At 35.9% G+C, this 22,895-nt stretch overlaps 1 protein-coding gene across 3 annotated transcripts in view; it reads right to left on the reverse strand.

Annotated features, from left to right (window-relative positions):
* Nucleotides 1–2,981: 2,981 nt before the first annotated feature.
* The window catches only part of TFDP2 (transcription factor Dp-2), a 54,392-nt gene continuing 34,478 nt past the window's right edge, over nt 2,982–22,895 (reverse strand). For all 3 annotated transcript variants that reach the window (XM_030456142.1, XM_030456140.1, XM_030456141.1), the window contains exons 9-13: nt 20,446–20,514; nt 19,041–19,192; nt 14,940–15,106; nt 10,941–11,046; nt 2,982–10,041 (exon numbers count right to left, since the gene is read on the reverse strand). In XM_030456142.1, the coding sequence (XP_030312002.1) occupies nt 9,858–10,041; nt 10,941–11,046; nt 14,940–15,106; nt 19,041–19,192; nt 20,446–20,514 (678 nt within the window). In that variant the 3' untranslated portion in view covers nt 2,982–9,857. The remainder of the gene's footprint in view (nt 10,042–10,940; nt 11,047–14,939; nt 15,107–19,040; nt 19,193–20,445; nt 20,515–22,895) is intronic.

Consider the following 22,895-nt stretch of genomic DNA (forward strand, 5'->3'; position numbering starts at 1 on the left):
CCTCTTTTTCTGATGCTTAACCAAGGTGTGGCCTTAAAACATGCTGGCAACTGTGGCAACTCCATTTTTTTCTCCTCCCTTCAAAAAAAACTTGCCTTTACCACAGAGACATTTCTGTGGGGTGCAACATGGGTAATTTCAGTGTCTGAGCTACCTGTGGTGAGCTCACACCCTTCCTTACCTTGCAGGAACTTGTTCTTGTCCATGCCCTCAATTTAGTCCAGCTCTGAATGCTGTTTAATTTCATTCTGGAAATCTGGAGGTTCAGGCTGTAAACAGGTAAATGCTAGGACATTTCCCCATCATCCATGTGGTTTATTAATTTGAAATGTTTTTCAGCTCCTAAATGTGCTGATAATGTTTTTGTGATGCTTATTTAATAAAAATCCTGTTTATGTCAGCAGCTGCTTGAAGAATGTAGGCTGCTGTTTTTTATATAATGTGGAAATAAACAGGGGTTTTGTTATTTAATGTTTGAAAAATAATGTTTGATCAACAGTGATAGATTGAATGTGTATTTTAATTTTTGCATAACTTGGACTTCAATGTCAAGGTAATGAAATCTTGGTGTAGCACAGGTCATTTGAAACAAAGGACATGGTACATGGTATCATTTATTCTAAAACAATGGCACTTAGGTAACGTTGCCATTTTGTAGTGTATGCCGCAGGCTGGGAGAACACAAGCCCTTCTGTTTGCCAGGATTTCTTCCTTTTGATACCATTGCATTGTTGCTGGCTCTTGTGTCACTTCGTGCTCAGCTATGCCTGCCTGGGGCAATGGTTTTCAGTTACGGGTTGTGCATCTGGGAGTTCTCTGAATGAGAGATTCTCAAAATGTAAAAATATCAATCCTGCAAGTAGTTTAGGTGGCAGCTGTTACAAACCAATAGGCAGGAATACAAATCCTTCAACAAATTGTGTTTTTCAGTATGTCAGACTTGTTTAAACCATTGTGATAGTTGAGAAGTACAATGTATTCTGTCAAATATATAGATACAGTTTCTTACGGTTTTTTTTACCCATGAACAGTGGTTCCGGAGCAAGGAAACAATCTCAGTGTTAGGTTTCTGAGCCTTTTAAATGAACTACAGCAGGAGCAATGGCATAGGAATTCGGTACTCAGTAGGACCCAAGAGCAAAGATGTGTTGTTCTTCAGGCAGATGAGGGACAGGCCCACTGCAGCAAAGCTGAAACACGTTCAGGAGCAACCTACACGAATCACACGCAGCCTGGAACACTACTCGTGACTGGACTTCCACAATGAAATATTGTTCAAATTTATTTCTTATCCTACACTCAGTGTTGAGATGTTAATGAATAATAAACCTACATAAATTTGGTAGTTTTCTGGTTTCTCTGAATGTTCTGAGATCATTTTGCTTTCTAACAGAATGCATGTAATTCAGCAAAATGCACTTTCAAAATTTTTTTTTTTAAACCAAGGAAAAGATTTGTTCTTGTCAAGGTTTCTGCTATTACTGTTAGCAGAGAGCTGCAGCAGTTACCATTACTTGAGTCCTTTTTCTTAGCAAACATATGAATGTATGTGAAGAAAAATATAAACCAGTTTGTATGATGCTATCTCATTGGGTAAAACTCGATTCAAAAGCATTGTTAATTTCAGAGCTATTTGCAGATTCTCCATTTGCAGAGAACCAGGCCAATTACTTCTTTCTTAGAAGAATAAAAGGGCTTTTATGCTTTAACATTTTCTCAGTCTCTCAATTGGGTTCTTGGGGCAGTGGGGTGAAGAGGAGGTCCCAGGTGAAAATGCAGTACAAGGAAATAGAAGTCGCTTACAACAAAAACTTGCCCTTTTGGATTCTTTAGAGGAGAGTATTAATGCAAACCAGCTTCACTGGAAATTTAATGTTTCAGAATCTCTCATAGCAACTTATGTCAACACTAACACAAAAGGAGGTACAGTTTTAACATTTTTTTTTAAAGCAGTATCTTTATTATTGATATAAAGACTGTACCCTCTTATTCAGTTGCGTTTCTTGCCCATAAAAAACATGTAACAAGAGTTTTTAGCTAGTTATTTGGGGTTAACTGAAGTCTGTCAAATCTATTCCTGAAAATGCCTTTCCAAATACACCAGTCCATTTTAAATGAAAGGGGGGGTGTGCTAAAGTTTAAATTGCACAAGAATGAATTTACAGTTTAGCACGTTTTTTTTATTGTCTTTTAACCTCTACTTTCAGATGGTTTGAGATGAAAAATACTGAGTCATGGGTCTTCTGTGTACATGAAAAAGCAAGCACTTTGAAATTACTTGGGAGTTTTTTTCATTTGGTAAAGTTGGAAAACCAACATAGATGATGAAGAGGGTCTGTATTTAATGCTTCTTGAATTCTTATTTGGATTCTTGCTAACAAAATTTGGGGAAGGGGACTGGAAGGATATATGATCAGAGCCTACAGAGGTTTGAAGATTTCTGGAGAGGATTTAGCATGGGACACAAGGGTGGCATGTGTACTGGGGTACAGCATGGTGAGCTGTATCATGTATATTCATAAGCACATTGAATTCCTTTTTCCCAGACTTGACTGTCAAATAAAAAGACCCAATGCTTTTAGGAAAACAGGATGAAAAATCCTGTGTGAAACCTTCATTTAGTTTGATGTGGAAATAGGTCAGGTCTTTCTGAGGAGTTTTCTTAGGCATAGATTGGGTGCATGTCTTGATGAGACAGGGACAGTAATATTCCTAAATGTTGTGAGTTGCATTGTCAAAATGTAACAATTTGAGAAGTTCTGCATCTTCCCCTGGACAATGAAGTTAAGTTTCTCTGAATTGTAAACTAAGGAATGAGGCTGCAATTGCTAGATTTTTATATTTATTTTCAAAACACCAAAGGATGCAATATTTTGTAGACATTAAATAATTGTGGTTTTTTTTTAAGTGTGGTATAACTCATAGTGTTAACATGAAACTTGAGCACTTGGGTTTTTTTCTCAAAAATAAGCCCAATTCCATTTCCTTGAAATTGTTTTATTCAGTTCTGTAATTATGCTTTACGTTCCTGTTCCCAGACAACTGGGTGTTTTTCTCCAAAGTGTACATAGTTTTCACTTCAGTCATGTCATGTTTGTCTGCTCCCCACCCCCGTTTTGCAACGTACAATTCCCACTTGCAGCATTTTAGGTAAACATGGGATTGATTGAGGATACAGAAATAGCTTCTTCTATAAAATTTCCATTAAAAAAATAACAAGTTTTTATTTACAAAGTGTTTGCTACTACAAAGTAATATTTCCTGTTGGTTCAAATATACTATTTGCTAATGCCAGTGTTCCTATTAGGAAAGTAAAACTTTGTATATGCCTTTTTATATCTTTGTCAGTGTTTAAAGCACATATAATTACCACCACATTCTTTTTTACATTACTTCTAACCACGTAGTGTGGTAGTAGAAATTAACACTATTTAACGGGACAAAAATCAGCTTAGCTTAATAGCAGTCTTTCTGCAAAAATAAAAATTTAGTTTATAATCTAAAGGTATTTGGAAAGGAAGAAATCTATGGACAATTCAAAGTTATGCAGCAAGTTGTTCGGGAGATAAATGGGCAACTTGAATTTTTGTGAAGACACAGGAGTTTAGTATAAGAGAAGGGAGAAAAATTTCTGCCAAGTGTTTGTGTGACACCTTATGCCAACACATATGTTGGCAGAGGGAACAGGGCAAGGGGAAAAGTAGGACAAAGTGAATTAAAAAATTAATTAAAACTTCAATTCCCATAAAGTTAGCATCCTCAGAAATTGGATTTGTCAGTGTTTCCTTTCTTCCCACCTGCCACATTTACAAACCTGCCTTTGACTTCAGCATGACAGAAGTCATAAAACAGCTTTGTCCATGACTGGACTCGTTCTTAAAGAAAAAAAAAAAAAAGAGTAGAAAGAAGTCTTATTGCATATTGAAGTTAATGGAATTTCAAGCAGTTTCTGCGTTTTAACATAAAAAGGAAGTGTCTCTACTACTTCTATGTAGATTATAGTAGATACTAAGAAGTGCTACTGTGATGGGGGGATGGATGGATGTGTCTTTTTTCATCACATACTGAATGTTGTAGTGGCTCTGTAAAGTTAGTTGGGGTGTATGTCAGCATTAGTTCATTGCAAAGGGATTGATCTTTTGCCAGATCCTCTTAAAAAGTGCTTGCAGAAATGTAGCTTTGTAAAAACCGTGCCTGTACTTGCTGGCCATGTATTCCTGATGTGTGATGGATATGCAAATAGAGGTTGGTGTTTCTGTCCCAGGGTGTTATTTGCAGTTAAGACCTAAGGAATGGGAAGGATCTCCTATCCTAGTTCTGATAGGTTTGTTCAAAGTAGGATTAATTTATTTTTTTTTTATTTTCCACAGGAGGTGCTTGTGAGATACTCTTTCATAACAGTTGGATATACTTCTAAGTATTTTTCATATATGCAGCCTGGCTGTAGGGACAAGGGGATGTCAGAAACTTATGCTTGCTGGTGGTGTTTTCCTAAGGAAATGCTGGGAGATACACTTAATGTGTTAGTGCAATGAAATCCACTAATTTTTAAAGTTAAATTAGAGATTTAACTAACCCCCCCCCCCAAAAGCCTGTTTTTCCTACTGGAGAAAGGAAAAATTAAGTTATTAACTTGTTCTAAACTGTTCCTAAGCAGGAGCTTTCTCCTGGGATTTGGTTTGTTAGAGATCGGCCCAATTTTGAGCAAGGATTTTTGCTTTCCTGTAGCATGCATGGATACCGTAAACGTTGGATTCATGGGTACTGTAAAAAAAAAAAGTAAGCAGAAAGAAAGTATGGTGGTTTTTAGCTGGTCTTTGGAGTAGGTCAGACAAGGTAGTGTTAAGCATGTAGGATGAATATGCACTCTAAGCAGTTGTGATAAACTGCCCCTTCAGTTTTTAATTTCAGATTGCTTATAAGAGCATTTCATCTGTCAATACCAGCTGGGTTTGGTATGCCTGGATGCTGGCTCAGGAAGCTAGGTTGAACAAGCTAGGAAATACTTCAATGAGCAGCTCTAGAGTGACTTGAAAAGTGGTAGTATTTGGTTGAGGGAATGAACAACTGAGAATAATGTTGGCTGAAGGGACTTTTTTTGGCAATATAGCTGGGTTCAGGGGAGAACAGTTGCTCACAGCCTGTAAGAAACAGGCCAAGTTCTAACAGGAAAGAGATTTGGCAACTTAGATGAATAAGGAATGAGAACTTGAGGAGGTTTCATGGTATCAGGATTTGGTTATGCCAGCAGAAAATTGAGTATTTAGAGCTGTTAACATGCTTGCAAAGGTAAAAGTGTGTGATAATCAGAAAGTAAAAATTATAGGCATTTTCTAGACATAAGTCAGAATTCAAGAAGTGGCCTATTTTAAAAAACAAAATTTCATGACACAGACTAGTGTCTCAGCCTTCCTTGCTCATCAGTAATGCTGCAAAAGGCACTGTTTTATAGTGTGGAAGGCTGAGATGTCTCTTAAGCTGTAAAATATACCAGGCCTTGAAGTAACTGAACTGTAGCATTTCCTTCTTTTAAAATAACTAAACTTGTAGAAAGCAGAAGGTCACTTTAAAGTGTAATTACTACTATAATTTTTTAAGTGAAAAATTTAAGAATTTCATATAGTCTTTTTCCAGCTTCACTGTATCTGTCTCTTTAAAATTTTTATGTTCCTGAGAGACTCTTGTAATGAAGATACAAATTAGGTGAGCCAGTTTGTTTGTTTACCATATAATATACCCTGTGGTTACTGGCATTGTTTTCAAATTAATCCCGAACACAAATATCTTTAACTTAGTAAAAGAAAAGTTGTCTTTATAAACTACTTGTTTTTAAAAGTAGTTCTCACAGTCCTGTGAGTATTCTGTACAATCAGCAGTTTCCCGATGCTCAGAGGGATTATAAGTACTTGCAAGCCATAGTTTAAAAACTAAATAATAACCTTAACCAAAATGGAAATGTCTAGTGTGGCTTGTACTAGGTTTAATGAAAATGGTCCTACATGCTGTAGTCTTTACTTAAATATACACACTTTGTTAGATTGGGTGCATTGTTGCCATCAATTCCAGTGTTGAAATGGCACACTTTAATGCCATCTTAAAATCCAAAATCCACAAAAATTCTGTCAGGTTTCGACAGAATAGAAAAATGGTGTCTCTGACTCATATATTTTCATCTAGTTTGTAATGCTGATAAGGTTCTCAAAGTTGTATTTAGATTTTTTTCAAGCACCATAAATTAAGTCCAGAAATAAGTCTATATACAATATATAAAAAAGCATTTCCAGATAGGATTATTTTGCTTGCGGACAAGTGCCTTCTGAATTAATAACTAAGATAGTGTTCCAAGACAGAGAAACACGTCACTTAAATATATCTTAAATAGAATTTGCCTAAGTTACATGTTAACTGTGTCTTACAAGAGATACCATCTAGTACCAGTTGCTACTTGTTTCATATCAATGAATGCCAAGTGTATTGCATAAGATAGGAGAGAACGAGGGTAAATGAACAGAAAGTGGGGAAACCAGTATTGCTAATAACCACTTTATTCTGGAAAGTATCTGCTGATGGCTTTCAGAGGGAGGGAAGGCTTGGATTGAGAAGTGATTGAGCACAACTACTGCCATTAGCTTAGTGGGAGCTGTGTGGGTGCTTAATATTCTCAGTCTACTGATAATTGCTCAGAACTCAGTTCAGCTGCATTTTGTGAGGTCTTGCATTCACCTGTTTTGGAGAGTGTTTTGTTTGATTGGTTGGTTTTGTTTGTTTTGTGGGTGTTTTTGTTTTTTTCTTTTTGGTGTTGGTTTTGATTTTTCTTCTAAGTATGTCAGCTAAGATCAACAAGAATTGAAAGGCTTGCCTGAGATCATACACCGCTGTGGCTGGATAAGGCCCAAAAGTCTCCTAGTTCCCAGACTTTATTGTAACCACAAGACCCACAGTGCTTTAGTTGAACTTCATCCTCAGCTGGAACTTGGCACAAAGGCTTCCAAGGATTTAATTTCTTTTTGAGATGTCTTCTGAATGTTTTAGCTTTTGTCCTTTTTATTCAACTAGTTCAGGAAGAACACACTTTTGAAATCTTGCTTTGACTGTTGAAATAATTTTTATGTGCTCTTAGATTACTTTTAAAAAAAAGTTAATAGCTTGAAGCTTGCCAGAAAGCCAATAGCTGTGCAGTCTGCTGATCTGAGGGACATGGACATCAAGGGAAGGAAGATATCACTGAAGCCCTTCCTCCTGTAAAACAGAAAGCACAGGAGTGCTAATGAAATGCATTCCATTTCTGGCCAGGAAGCTTTTTTTTTTTTTTTTTTTTTTTTTTTGCCAGGTTCTTCTAGTTCAAAGTGCTCCTCTTCAATAACTGTTCAGTGTTTTGCCAATTTTTCCTTTTAAACAGATCTGTAGTGGGAAATATGAATGACGTGTAAAATTAAATGTGCCCTTAATGTACAGGGTGGGAGGAATAATAACTTTAGAAAAGGTTCTTCTCTTTTAAGAGATTCTGAGGACTGTATATATACTAGGTGTCTTAGATCTGCCCTCTCCAAAAAAAGCTGACAGGACAGTATTTGAAAAAATAATTGGGTTTTAGGAATATGAGTAATTACATGTTTAAATGAAATGTCATTGTCATGAAGCTGACAGTTCCATAGTAAGGCCTGGAATATCTGTTACCTTCTCCTCTTAGTTCAAAAGCGAGCCACTTCACTCAAATGCATTGACTCTCTCAGTGAGAATATTGTTTTGTATTTGTAAAGCTTTTCTTCATATAGAGGTAGTGTTGCAGATTTGGTTGAAGTGAAGTGGTGTTAATCCCTCAGTCTGCTGTTGCCTGTGAGCTACGAGCATAGACAGTATTAACAGAAGTCTTGCCCAGAGGGTGTATAAGATGGCAGGCATATAGGAATTCTTTTAAGTTGTGCATTAGAAACTCATCTGTGCAAGCTAGATAGCTCCATTTGCTCAGGCAAGAGCTATACCTAAAATAACAGTGCCATGTTAACTGAACCCCAAATGCAGGAGTTTGAACTATCTGTGAAGATTCTAGCTGGATGCTCTAACTTGTAATGCAAACATGCAGGTGTGCTTGTGTGCTCCTCACAGTTTTACCTGTCCTGTATGTAGCCCTGTTCTCACTCCTGTACAACAGCCAGGTAACATTTGAGCTGTACCTGAGGTCATTCCACCAGCTCAGGGTTGGTGCTTTTGGATCTCCTTGGCTTGAGTGCAGGTTTGCCTGTAAAAGATCACATGGACACAGCCCACATGGTGCTGGAGTAATGGTCACAGCAGTCAAGGGATACAATTTGGTGCCACTGCTCAAGCAAAGAGCAGTACTATAAGCTGCCTTATCTTCTAACTAAATGACAGCCAATGTTGTTGAACTCTTGACAGCTCATACATTGGTATGTAGAAGCAGGTCAGCTACGTACATATAGTATAAAAACTAAAATGAAGTAACACTATTTTAAACTGGATTTACCTAATTAAAAGTAGTTAACTTTGAGATTAGTTAAAATTCTGGGTTAGAACACCATGGGAAGAGTACATGTACAGTGTATTTTGCTGTTATTCAAGTGTTGCTTTGGTTGTTTTTTTTTTAAAAAAAAAGGTCCTTATGATTGGATGTGATGTTAACTACCAAACACTGAGCCTCCTGTTCCAAGTCTAATTTAACAGTTCAAATGGGATTCATGCTGTGTTACGTTAGCTGCAAATTATTTTAAGAAGTGATTTGATACTGTTTTTCCAAGGTGCACTTAGTACACTCACCTTAGTGAGTGCAACAGAATTTATTTATAATAAAGTTAGCCTTGTCACAATCCAAGCTGACTAGAATGCAAACCATGAAATAATGTATTGCTAAAATTTAATATTTTTTCCTAAGGCCTTCAACCCTATGACTTCAAAAGTTACATGACGTGCCCACCCTGAAATTGAAAATACTGCCTTGAAAACATGCTGCCTGAGATCCTTAACATAGAGGCCTTCAAAAAAAACCAACAACAAAACATGCTAGAAAAATAAAAGGGACTATAAGGTTAGAACAGTAAAGGAGAAGCTACACTGGATACACTATAATCTAGAAAATACAGTTTTTAAACTTCTTCCTCAAAAAAGCTGGTGCAGAGAATACCAGTTTTTATCCTGACTGTTTAATAATGGCTAAGAATAATCACTTATGCTTATAATAAATTAGGTCTGCAGTATAAATGCACATATGAACCTTTCAAAAGACATACTAATGTTACTTCCAGAATATCTAAAATGGATTTAAACTATTATTTCAAGATTTGCTTAATCACTTGCAATTTATATTACTTTAAAGAATCTTCTATACAGTAAGTAGAACAGTAAAAAGCAAACATTCTAACAGCCCCTTTTCCCTAAAACAATTTTCATATAAGACAGTTTTAAATAGCTATTTTTAGAGCATCTGCATGTGCTCTCTCCCCCATTTTCTAAAGGTAGCACAGTCAGAATACAATGTGAGAATGGGCATTTGTTGCCTAACTCTGTTTTCTTCTCCATCTGATTAAGATACAGACTTAAAACAGAGATTCAAGACAGAATGTCCCAAAATGGAAACTGAACTTGGTGTTTACTTTGCCAAAATCTCCAGGGACTTTGTTCTTTTCCTTGGTTATAGTTGATTAAAAAATACCTTATTCTGTGTCTGTGTCACTGTGTTCAGTTACAAGAAGTCTTCAATTTCAGCTTGAGGAAATTTGTTTTGAAGCTTCCATTTTGCTTCACTGAACACAGTGCAAACCAAGGCAAAAACTTAAATCCAAACAGGAGCGCCCCTTAAGAGTACTTGAGCAGCATTTTGTATATTCTGTTTTCTACTGTCCTTATTCTGGGGAGGAAGAATCCTCATCTTCATCATCTTCATCTTCATCATTGAATGAGCATGGAGTTTCTCCCCGTGACTCAGAGTATCGTGATGTTGCACTGCTGGACTGTTGACTGCTAGGGGCAAGAAGCTGCCCGGTTGCTAAGGCCACTTCAGCATCCAAACACAACCCTGGGTTCTCACTATCAAAACAACAGAAATGTTGCAGTTTAGAAGATTTCTTGTTTAGTTTTAACAAGTCCTTTCTTGCCTCAGTTTTTACTTTAATTAAAGAAATGCTACCAACAGGGAAAAATCCAAAAGCTTTTACATTAAACACAGCTAATAGTTATTAAAAATACTTAAATACCGGAGACTCACAAAAAAATTGGTATTGTATAGCTTTTGTCTTTTTTATAACCGATCAGTAGAATTGCTCAAGCTAAAGAAAGCTTGGAGTAAAACATAGCTTTGTCAATACACAGAAATATTTGCAATATGAAATAAAGCTATTGAACATCATGCGGAAGAACCCATTCCAGAATAATCACTTCTTCCATTTTTTAAGGTGCAGGTAACTTCCAAGGAAACATGGTTGCTGAGGTGTTTTTTTTTTAACTGTTATTGTTTTGTTTGTTTGGTTTTTGTTTGGTGGCTTGGCTTTTAATTTAAAATTGTGGGTAGACTGTAGACTAAACTGCATGCATGACAGCTTAGGTAGTGGTACATTTAGACACAAAACATTCTCTTGTATTATTATCAGGCTTTTTTTCCGAATGTAATTACCTATTTGTAGTTCATGCCTAGGCAGGAATTTAAGGTTAATCAGGATAAAGCTGTTATTCTTAGAATAAGGGCCAGGAAGTGATTCTAGTCTTTTCAAACAGACACAAAATAGCTATTGTGTTCAAAATTCAGAGCACACTGATTTACCTTTCAAATATAATTAATCCAGGAAGACAGAATAAGAGACTTTTTCGCAATCAAAATCAACCATAATAGACAAATCTCTTTTCCTGCATGTACATGGTATGAAATAGCAAGGTTACTGCATATACAAGCATATATCACTTATCTTTGAATAAAAAATTATTTTATGTACCTCAATTTAGTATCAGAAGTGCCTCCTGCTACCTCTAGATGTGAAACTGCTTGTGCTGAACTTGAAAGTAATCCCTGGTCAATCCATGAAAATCCTGTAGACATATCTAGAAAAAAACATTTATGATAATTACTTATTTTTTTCTTCCTTCTATGATATTAAACTTCACGTTCTCTTTGCAGTTAGGATGCCTTGGTTTAGTGTAGAAGACAGGGTACCAAGTAGCTTGAGTTGATTTTATAGTATAGATGTCTCCTGTTTAATCAAGAGGAATTTATATATATTTATACACAATCACTGAATGTTCTGGTTTGGAAGGGACCTTTAAAAATGATCTAGTCCAATCATCCTGCAGTGACATCTTCAACTATATCAGGTTGCTTACAGTCCCATCCAAACAATGTCTCTAGGGACGGGGCATCTACTCCCTTCTATGGGCATCCTGTTCCAATGTTTCACCACTCTCTTTGTAAATTTTTTTTCCCTAATAACTAGTCTAAATCTGCCCTTTTTCATTTTAAAACCATTACTCCTTGTCCTGTTACCATAGGCCTGCTAAAAAGCTTGTCCTGTCTTACAGGAACTTTTAAAGCCTTTACTCCACTCAGAACTGTGGTTATTTCTATATACACTTCATGTGTGATGTGCAAAGAAGTCTCCTCCCTAGGGGCAAGACATTTTAGGATTAGAAAGGCCTTGCAGTAATGCTGAACTGCTGGAGGTAATTTGTTAAAAGCCTTCTGAGGGATGTGTACAGGAATTACAACATTCACATTTGTTTTCAAATTCCTTAATGAGTAATGCCTGTCAGTTGTTTCTAGATATGCCCATTTCTACCAAGAGCATCAGCAAAACAAGTCCACTTGACTCAATTACACTTTGAGGATTTTTTTTAGAGGGGCATCTTTAATTTGTTTCTTAGATGTTTCTACTGACCTACCCAAATTCCACCTCCACAGAAAGTTAATATCAAAGTTATTAGGACTGTCTAGTTCTTGATGCTTGCTTGTGATTCCAGCTGGATGTATTAAATCAGGAGTTACAGTCCTTACTATTATTTTCTTTGCCTAAGCAAACTACTGTTTTGTACAGCACAATGGCAGTAAAATGGGTTTGTACTATTGGTATTTCATCTAGAATTGTTCTGCCACAGCAGGTAAGAGGAATAACTAAATGTGCTCGTTACATAAGGTTTCTCATTTGTCCCTCTGTGTTCTTGTTAAGCTTTGGCTCCTTGAGATTTGAGGAGTGCAGTACAGTGTATTGCATAGAACAGGGACTGGTTTAGGTGGGTTGTCAGAGCTACAGAAATTGGCTCACCATCCGTTGGGATCTCCAGGCTACCTTGTTTTGTACTGTGGAGACTTGTTAGCAGCAAGGTATTTAAAGCACACCTTACAAAGCAAGCCTAGCAAGGTTGATGTTCCTGCCAGCAGAGTCTTTAACATGACAGGAAACATTATTAAGCAGTAGCTTTAGGGTGATCTATGAGAGAATAGATGAGAATAGTTGGACATAGCTGGATGGCTTTGTTAAGATTGCCATAAATGCAGGGTGTTTTTATAGCGAACGTGTTCTAACAGTCTCCTCCTGTCTTTGCAGGAGGAGGCTGAACTATTTGGAATGACTGCATTGTATTTAGATTAAGAAAGTGAATTAGAGATGTACCACAGCCTTGTTTCCTGTTTTGAAGGGGTGTACCTGTTTGTACATGCTTAATATTCCAGATGAATAACAAGTCACTGCTAGTAGTCTTGCATTTTATTAACATTTTGAGATAATAGCTAGCTGGCTTTTCTTTTTGAAGAGCAAGGTGAAATACAGACTGTTAAGACAGATGTTGGCCTACAATGGAAAGACTGTTTATTTCTACTGGAGTACATAAACTAGCTACACTTGGGAAACAAGGAGGTAACACTTCTGGACTAATTTTTCCAGAGGCTGAGACAGCTAAATGTAACCTGTGCCTGAGGACTACATTACTTGCCTCAATGCACTTTGTGTAAAAAAATAATAAATTTCTTATGATTAAAATTCTAGATAGGTTTCTGGCTGCTCATCTGCTACTAGAGAAATAACCCTAATTACAACATTCTTAATGTGCAATTCTAGAATCCATTTGTTTCTGTTTAGATTCTTGGAAACAAAGCACTGCTTTGTGTCTTACTTGTGCAGGAACACCACAGTTGTTTTGCTTTTAATGCTTTCAACAAAAACTCACCAGCAGTACATGGCTGTTTCTTCAAAACAAACTAAAATGAACTAATCATTAGTTTTGATATATTATTGCTTAATTGTTAAAAGCTGGTATTACTAAATACTGTTGTGACAGGTTTTTTTGCACATGTAAATAATTTCTATTATCTGCAGAAAAATTAATACAATTTTAAAATTAAATACAAATTTTAATTTGTTTCTTGATATATGGGAGCAATTAAGTAACTTGAAGACTGCAACACTATTAAAAGATGTGGGTTCTACTAATTTCCCCTTTTTTACATGATGGTAGATTGGTAAATAATTTTTAATTTAATAAACTTTCAATGAATAAATCAAGATTTCTTTAAACTTCTCTTTTTGGCACCAGTGCAGCTTTATAAAGACTTGGTGTGTAATTTCAAAATGGACTGAAATTAAAATATGAAATATTAGTTTTAAAATCCAAATGAAAAGGAGACCAGAAAACACAAGCAGGGTTGATAAACATAAGCATATGTGGTTTGAAATAGTAAGCCATTTTAAAGGTACTAATTTTAGTGAATGTAAGGGAATTCTAATTTATATCCAGCAGTGTTTTTACATCACTTTAAGAAACTATTTCATTCTTAACTCTCCCACACAGTATAATTAAGAATACATGTTTAACTTCCAGGCTGATTAACAATATTTTTCTTAGCAAAACAAATAGCATTTTTAAAGTAAAGCCAGCATTTTAAAGATCCTGACATGAATATTAAATGTTGTCAACAGAAGAGAATCAACTTTTGGAAAGTTTTAAAGTAATTAAGTAATGTCTTTGAAGTTCCCAGCCTCCCTGTGTGAAAGACAGTTTTATACTTATGTAACTTAAACAAGACCAAAGTCTCGTTAGTAGAGAAGTCAGGGCAATAGCTTTTGGTTCCCCCTTTTGACAAAAATGAAGGTCTGTATACAGTAATTAATTGGATAATGCTTCCTTTGCAGATGAGGTCGCAACAGAAACTTCAGAAAATGCTGGGCCAAAGTTTAAGCTTTGGGTACACCAGGAAAAACGCAGTCTGACAAAATCTAAAATAAGCTATTACAATTTTTCGCAGCCCCAAGCACAACACTGAAGAGGATCTATGTTTGAGTCTATTTAAGTGTGAGCTGTTCAGACCGTATGACCAGGGGAGGTAAAAGCCTCAGCATGGAACTTTTAGAAACCTGTTGTTTTATTTAGAAAAGCTCAGTGCTCAGATGGCACCTGCTGGCCATGTATTTTATCTAAGTATCAGTGTTAAGTAAAAGTATGGAAATGACTGTAGAGAGGAGAGCCTGTCAGCCATGCACTGAGAATACCCTGAGCACGTCTCCATGGAGGGAGAATTCTTTGCAGTGTTCACCTACCTCAGGCAAATGCTGCTGCGTCACATATGGATCAAACTCAACCAGTTCAAGATGGATTTTTAGTTTCCTTTTCCTCCTCGACTTGGGAGGAGCTGGGTTCTTTCAGTTTGCTCCTTCACACGCACAAGGTTATTAAAATTCTCCTCTTGGTGTGAACTTACTTAAGAATTTTTTCATAATGCAGCTCACTCAGAGGTTTGTTTTAAATCAGTGTGAATTAATTTACAGGACAACTATGATAAACCTTCCAAAATTAACTGTAAAACAACTGATTTATTCACCAACTCTATTAGCTCCCATATAACTTCAATATTACATACCTAGGCAGATAAATATAATTAAAATTTGCTTCAGGTAACGAATGTTATTAATTTGATCAGGAACAATATTTAGAAGTCTTCTATAACTTACCTGTGATGTAGCCTTCTAAAGCTTTTGGCACCAGTGATTTTGCAGTTCTTAGGTCCTCTGCTGAGCATTTGCCTGCCTCGAGCCCAAACGACATTCCCATTCTCCGCAGCACCTCGCTGTCATCATGAATCTCAAAAGTGTTATCAAAATTAAAGAGGTATTCAAATCTGCATGTAAAAAGTCAAAGTGAGATAGTTTTGAAGAGAGCACATTTATTGTCTGCTTTTTCCGTTTTTGCATGTGCACTGAGGTAAGTGTCCAGATTCCTCATTATCTTTAAAGGGTCCTTAAGAGAAAAAGGCAGCAAATGCTTTTTTTATCTTGCTTCTGTGATTGGCATGGCTATGGGGTTTAAAGTGGCACTTAGTCAATTAATGTAACTTCACCACTGCAGGAAGAAAGTCTAAAATTTTCTGCCTCATTAAACAGACACAAAGGGAAAGAAGGAGGCTTTACTAAACATGAACCTTCACTTGTATTAAATCCAGTGCTTTTAAAGGTCACCTGCAGCTCTATCACCAAAATAACTATTTTGGTTTTGCTTATTTTACATTTCATTTTCTGCTCAAACATGCAACACTCCTCCTGTGAACTGACCTATTTACCTTGGTATAACTTCGCTTTTTTGGATGCAGCTAGCAAAGCAGTCTGTTCAGAGACCTGCATGATCACAACTTAACCTGCTCTGCTGCAGGATTCTCAAAATGTTTTTCATAACATATGAAAAAAGTGGAAATAGGGATACAAATTTAACATAGCTTCAAGAAAAGCAGGGGGATATAGACTGGCCTCATGCTATAATCACAGGCTATTAACAGCAAGTTCCTGGTACCTCATTTTCTGCTGACAAGACCTTTATCCCTGGAAAAAGCAACCCATCCATGAGATATGATCTTAAAAGTTAAGTCATTGGTGGGTCTTCCATTAGCTGGTATCATATGTGGAATTTCTGGGCACATTTTTTTCAATACCATTTTCTTCTACCTCATCCATTAAGTTACATCTTTTGTGCTTGTATACAAAATCTTCATCTAGAAATCTAGTACATGCTTTGTACTAGCTGTAACTGTTGGCTATAGGCATAGTTTCTTTTGTGACTCATATAGTAATACTATGCAGCTATATTTAAGCATACCCACCTTAAAAGGTAAAATAAGACATGTCACTATTATGCCTTTAATTGGTATAATTACATTCCTGCTACCTAGACTGGAGCAGCTAAAGTCACATAACTGTGTTGACACAAACAGGGGCTGGGGGACCAGTGCCACAGCAAGTTACCATCAGCAAGCTGTGTACAACATAAACAGTCACTAAATTCAGCTTTTATGGTATAGGATTAAAGGCTGTATTTATTGTTAGCTGTACCTTTCCCCGCTCATGTGCAGTGGTCAAATACTGGATGTTAGAAAGGAATGTAACTCTTTTCCTTTTCTCCCCTTGCACGTTTCCAAAGACAATGAAACAAATATTTCTCCAGCATAGTTTCTAGCAACCTGAAGCCCCTGACACACAAGTCCATAAGTCCCTACACTTCTGCCTTTGTTTTTAATAGCTATTTGAGGGTTTTCTTTCAGGGATTTGACATGACCCCTTTTTGACAGAAGTAACATCAAATGCTACCATTTCAATAAACTGTTTTCGAAGTCAATAATACTCTTTTTGTCTGACATCTGTCACCTGGTATCTTCTCTTAATGTCTCTTAGTTTTAACTGTAATAAGCAACTGTGTATAGCTGTTTTCTGTGCACATTTCCCATGTTACCCATTATTTTGTAGACACCTGTGAATCCACTGTCTTCTTTTCTAGGCCAAAAGAGTCCATCTGTTCCTTCTGTGAAAGGCTTTTCATAGCTTCAGTAATTCTTGCTGCCTTCATGCATCTGTCTTCTAGTTATGCTATACTTTTTCCAAGAACAAGACCACACAGAGTATTCCAGATACAAAATCTCTACATGCATCTGGTTCTATATGTATTTCTTACTGGTTTTCCTAATAATTCCTAGAATTATTTTGGCTGTTTTTGAGAACTTTTGTTGTCCTAGAATTACCTACTGGGCTGCCATCTTATTATTCATTGCTAAAAGCTAGGTCCACAGGCCAATACTATTATACTCAGTTTGGATACAGTTCCTGTCCTTCTCCCATGGTAAGTGCAAATCTGATTCCCAGTTATTTTAATCTGGATTTCATGTTCTTGCAGGAAATTCTTTTTCTACGGGTACAAGAGCTGTACTTCTTACATGTTTTCTCTAATGTTTAGCATTACATAGCCTGTATCTTCTCCAGGTAAAATTTTCAACGTTTCTTATTAGAATAGAGTTGTTCCAATTTTCCAAATTTCTGATATATCTATTGTGTGTCTGACTGCCTGTTTAAAACTGTTAAAATGCTTTTTGTTTTTTTCTAAAAGCTACAGCATTTATCTATAAGTGCCATATACACTACATACATTTTTCCTGTTTAAATGGAACTTACTTGTTCAGATGCTTCATCCTTTCAATATAACTTATTCCTTTTTGTTGGAAGACTGTTTTGTTTCTTTAATAGAATTTCAGAAATGTCATTCCCAGTATGGTGCTTGGCACGCATCTGCCTTCTCCAACTTTAAACAACACTTGCCCAATAACTTCTTTGTTTTACATGTGAGAAATTTCATTCAATTTTGGCTAGATAAAGCCTGTTCTTGCATAGGAAGAAATTTAGAAGACACCAGCCTATGTTCCTCATGATGCTAAATCCCCCTAGTATGTACCATTTTTTCAACCAATTATTTTATTTTGGAAGATCCTCTGTAAATAAAATTTTGTGTAGATAATTCTGAGAGCTTATCTGTCCATTGTATTTTCTGACATCACCTGCTGGTACGTCATAAATACTGACCAATGAATACTAATGAATTAGTTATTTGGGAGAAGAAAGGAAAACGGAAGCCATTTAAACAGTGTCTTATTAACCAAGGATGAAACCAAGAAGGTCAGGCACTCAATGTGACAAGTAAAGGGGTTATGCAGTGCAAAAACTCTCCAATGAACTACGGAATTGGGATTCTTCAAGCTGAGAGACCACTTTTGCCAACTCCCTTGTTTAGCAGATCCATGTAACAGTGATTTAAACACTAGCAGTTTCTGGCATTTTATTTACATTACTGCTGCTGCCACTAATAAGTTGTGCAAATAATAACAGTGGAAAGCTTGTTTAATTTGGGCTGTACACTTAATGATCTCCAGATGATAGTAATATTGAAGCTGGGTTATATAAACTGAAATGTCAGCAACTGAAATAATTCTGGTGTGCTCATTTTTAGTAGTAATGTTTTTTTACAGCTTGAAATTGTAGAAGCATGTTGTATTTCTCTAGATCCCAAATGCCAGTTTAATCTGAAAACTTCAAAGCATCTGTTCTGAATTTTTAGTTTGATATTGTTCAACTTAAATGATATCAAACGTAAAAATTGAGTTCTGTTTATAAGTGCTGCAAGATCTGTGTAGTATGCCTATAAAATAAGGGTATAATAAAGCTACTGATATTGATCCTAAAATTTCCAACTTGCTGACCTGCAGTGCTGGGGGGAATATTAAAAAATTTTTTACAGACTGTTTTAACTTCAATCCAATTTTCTATAAAAATTCAGCTTTTTAAAGAATTGTTTTTTACATGCTGGTTCTTAGATTATTAGAGACTGTCTATTTGTGCTGTATGTTAATTGACTTGAAGCTCAATATGGGATTTGTATACCACAAAGAGTGAAATCTGTTATCTCTACAGTATTAATGCAAAACCAGATATTTTTAGCTAATAAACTAGTTGCGATCTGATTAGCAGCTAACATAACACTATCTCATACTTTCAGGCATATTTTCACAGGCTGAAGAACACATGAACAGTGAAAGTTAGCCTGCTTATCTAGTGCTTGTAAAGCAATGTTGGTAAACTTATACCTATTACATTAAATATTAAAAAAACAACCAAGAACACCCCTCTGAAGTGATAGTAGCATATTTAAATACATATTACTTTTTCTAAACTAGAAAAAATTGTTTCATTTGTTAAAAGAAAAATTCCGGTCCACAAAAAATCCCAAAATTGTAAAATACTCACTTATCACTTGATATGCTGCAGTCTATAACTGTTCTTTTGCTAGTGTTGACTATTAAGAAAGGCAGCTGTATGGTTGAGTTCAAAGCTGGAGGGCCTTGATTTTGTTGTTCATTCTGCTGATTTCTTTGTACCAAGTTTTTGAATGCTATTTGCTGTAGAAAAAGAAAAATCATTATCACTGACAAATAATCACTCCTCCTTCAGAATTAAGTTTTGAAATTCTCCTATGAATGGCTTTAAACAGGTGCCTTTTGCAACACCACTCGCTCTCCATTCAATTCTTATGTCTGACTGCATCTGTATGAAAATGTGTTTATAGGAAATGATGCTTGAGAGATTGTGAGTCAATGTATCCACTGTGGGGCACTACTTATTCCACTAAAGGGGAAGATGGATAGACAGAATCCCAAAGGACTGTCAGACCATTTACCAGTGAACACAAACAAGGAAATAATGACAGTTGTACATAATAAGGAAGTGTAACCCTGTTATTTTCAGACGAATAGTTAAGAGGGCCTGAACTGCCTTTTTTTCAGCAGTACAATTAGATGTTACCCTTAGAGAAGCTGCTAATTTGTTGGTTCAAATTGCCTATCAGAAAGATAAAATCCAAATTGTGCCATAAGGCGAGAAACAGGTTCTGGTGATGAAAACAGCGTCAGATTTTTAAACATCTCAGTGCCTATCCTCTAATTATATGAAAATCTTATCAATATAGCTGCCTCAGGAAAAAGATACAGCCTTATTGCCTGTAAACTCACTAAAAAGTTTGATTGTGTTTCAATTACTCATAGTCTGTACAGGCCAAAACACTTAAGAATGCTGATGATAACTGCATTTATAAAATTTTAATACATAAGCAAAGATGCATTTGAAATATATTTCTGCAATGAAAAACAAAACTCAAGGCATCTCAAGAAGGTGCCTCTCAGAATGTAAGAGAATGTTAGAGCCTCCTGCTCTAAAGATCCAGCAATGTCTGTGTCTCCTAAAAAACTATATGTGTTTACACAAGTTGAGTTGTGAATTTCTCAGTTAGAATCAAAGAGAAAATTTCCACTAAGAACTACTCAGAGAATGCAACTCTTGGGGCCCTCGGATTCAACACGGGACTTCTGAGGTGTTCCCATTCCCACTAATGTTGACAAAACTTGAGCGAAGCACTTGACAAAAGCTTGTGATTGGCAGATGCACCATAAAGTTTTACATTAGCCAAAAATGAACCAGAAAGAGAGGGTAAGAGGTCCCTGTACTAGAATCAAGAAATGGCACAGGTATGAAACTTTTCTCCCTAGTATATCATAGTTGCGAAATAAATCTAGAAAGAATTTCAGAAGCACTTAACATGTTGGATTTCCACTTGATTTATTTAATTTACAGAAAAAACAATTAAAATTATTTCTACCTGCAGCAGCAGTTCTTGTAGTTGGGCTCGCTTCTGTTTTATCCTTTCAATCCGCTTCTGTTTTTCTATCTGAAAATATAAATGTAAATGCATGATTATATTTACTTAGCTTGTCTGTTCCACTGTGGCAAACTGAACATGCCTCACAGGTACATGAGGATGCTAGCACCATTGCATATATCTGTACTTTTGTTGTAAACAATATAGAATTCCATGGCATGGTAAGTAGACTGCAAAAGACTTTTCAACCCTACCCATTTGCCATTTATTTTCTTCTTTTTCAAACAGACTAATCACATAGTCACATAAGCTACTCCATAAAACAGGTCTGACAAACTCAAATTTCTTTTTTTGTCAACAGTTGTAACTCCAGTAAATGACCAGTTTGTATGATTTCCCCACCCATTTCTCCCTTTTTTTTTTCTTTTTAATTTTTTTTTTTATTGTGTACTGTGCAAAATAAACACTTGGTTGAGGGGCGCTTTGGTTTTTGTGGGTGGGTTGTTTTTGGTTTTTTTTTCCTCCTGCCCATGACTCTCTTTTGGAATTGTGCAGTCCATTCCACTGTAATCTCAGCTGCAAGCTACTAGACATAAATGTGTGGAGACAGGGCTCAGAATCATCATCCAGATCTTTCCAGGGACCTCCACTTTGTTTCTCCTACTCATTTGAGACTTCATTAAAATAACATTTCAGTAACAAAAAGGAGAGAGCACAGAATCTGTTTCTTGTAACAGTTCTGTTAGTGCCTTAAACCTAAACCTGCAGTGTTTGGGACATCAACTGTACTGGATGCCTCCTGGCACTGCAGAAACAACCCAACAACATTTTAAATAGTGCACTTAAGCATTGGACAGTAGTCATGATATTTAAAATGTATTTTTCCACATCATGCCAACACTCTATCATTGCTTCCCAAAATAATAAACTCTTAAATTACCCTTTCATTTAAATACTGAAACTAAATGATGTGGTCTTCTAGAAGGCTGTTCTCCTAGCCCCCCCCCCCTATTTTATTTAGGGTGTTACTTTGTGGTGCTTCCTTCACAAACACTCTAATGTTTAAATTGCTTCCTTCAGAGCACAGTATGTGACTTTTTCTACCTAGACAAATATGTAAGTCTTAAAACTAATAAACAGTACAGATATAGTTTTGACAATAATAATTAATATAATTAATTATTAATATAATAATATAATAATTATATATTATTATATATAATAATATAATAATTAATAATTAATAATAATTCTGACAATAATTGTTTCTGTATAATTTTTTGTACTGATTTCTCATTTTTGTACTGGTAATCTTGTTACCAGTTACATTGTAAGGAGAGCTGACATTTTATACAGCATTAAAAGCTGATTTTCACACCATGGAAATGTAGCATTATTTTTCTGTTCTTCTCTAATATGTCATAGGAAGAAACATTTTCAGAAAATATGCCTGGCTTCCCTTTTGCGCATATGCAATTAGAGCCTGTAACATTCAATAGTGTGTGATTGTTAATGATGACAATGAAATAAAAGTGCTGTAGCTGCAGCAGTCACCTATACTGAAGACAACACATTCACCTGCATGTAGGGATAGTGTACATTTACCCAGAATGTTTTTTGAAAGCACAGCCTGGCATACTTGACATGCATATGCCTTGGTGGATGGATTTTTCCAAGTTGATGTAATGGACAAGAATAGTAAAAGCTTTTTTCTTACTACATCTAGAAAGACAATTGATATAAATGAACCTCCACTAAAAGTTGTTCTCTACTGGAGAGGCACCCCACACACCTTTTAAGTTATTTAATGTCCCAGGTATCACAAATATAATACATATTAAGATGGATTTCCTGACAGTCATTACAGCACTGCTAGGAAATACAGTAACTTGTGCTTTTTATTTATAGAGCATTTGGCCTGAAGGACAAGCAACATTTGTGCATATAAATTCTGGCAACCCTGCAAAAACACAGTAACTCTTAGCCTACTGGAAAAATAATGAAAATAACCAATACGCAAAACTTCATTTTTTTTACCCCCCTGACAGTTCATAACTACTATTTGGCATCCTAGGAGGAATTATTTTTCAATTTAATTTCCTTTGAATGATATTTCCAAGTACAGACACTAATAGAAAATTGTAACTGTATACCATTTTGTAAGCATAGCTGCAGCATAAATTATTTTGACTTTCTTCTGGTTCATTCCGGGTACTCCAGACTTTAATCATAAAAGTAATCCCTGTTTAAATCAGAGTCTGATGTCCATTTTGTAAGGTAAATGTTGTTTTTAAAAACTTCATGTAATGTATATGAAATAAAACTGAACTAAGCATAGATAAACATATCCTTTCAGTTTAGTCAAATATCAAAAGTTGTCTTTTCAAGTATGCAAGAATCAAAATCACTTCATTTCGAATTGAGAAAATACCTCCTAAAATAGAGCACCT

Source organism: Calypte anna, chromosome 9 (assembly GCF_003957555.1).
Source record: "Calypte anna isolate BGI_N300 chromosome 9, bCalAnn1_v1.p, whole genome shotgun sequence".
In the NCBI taxonomy this organism is placed as follows: domain Eukaryota; kingdom Metazoa; phylum Chordata; class Aves; order Apodiformes; family Trochilidae; genus Calypte; species Calypte anna.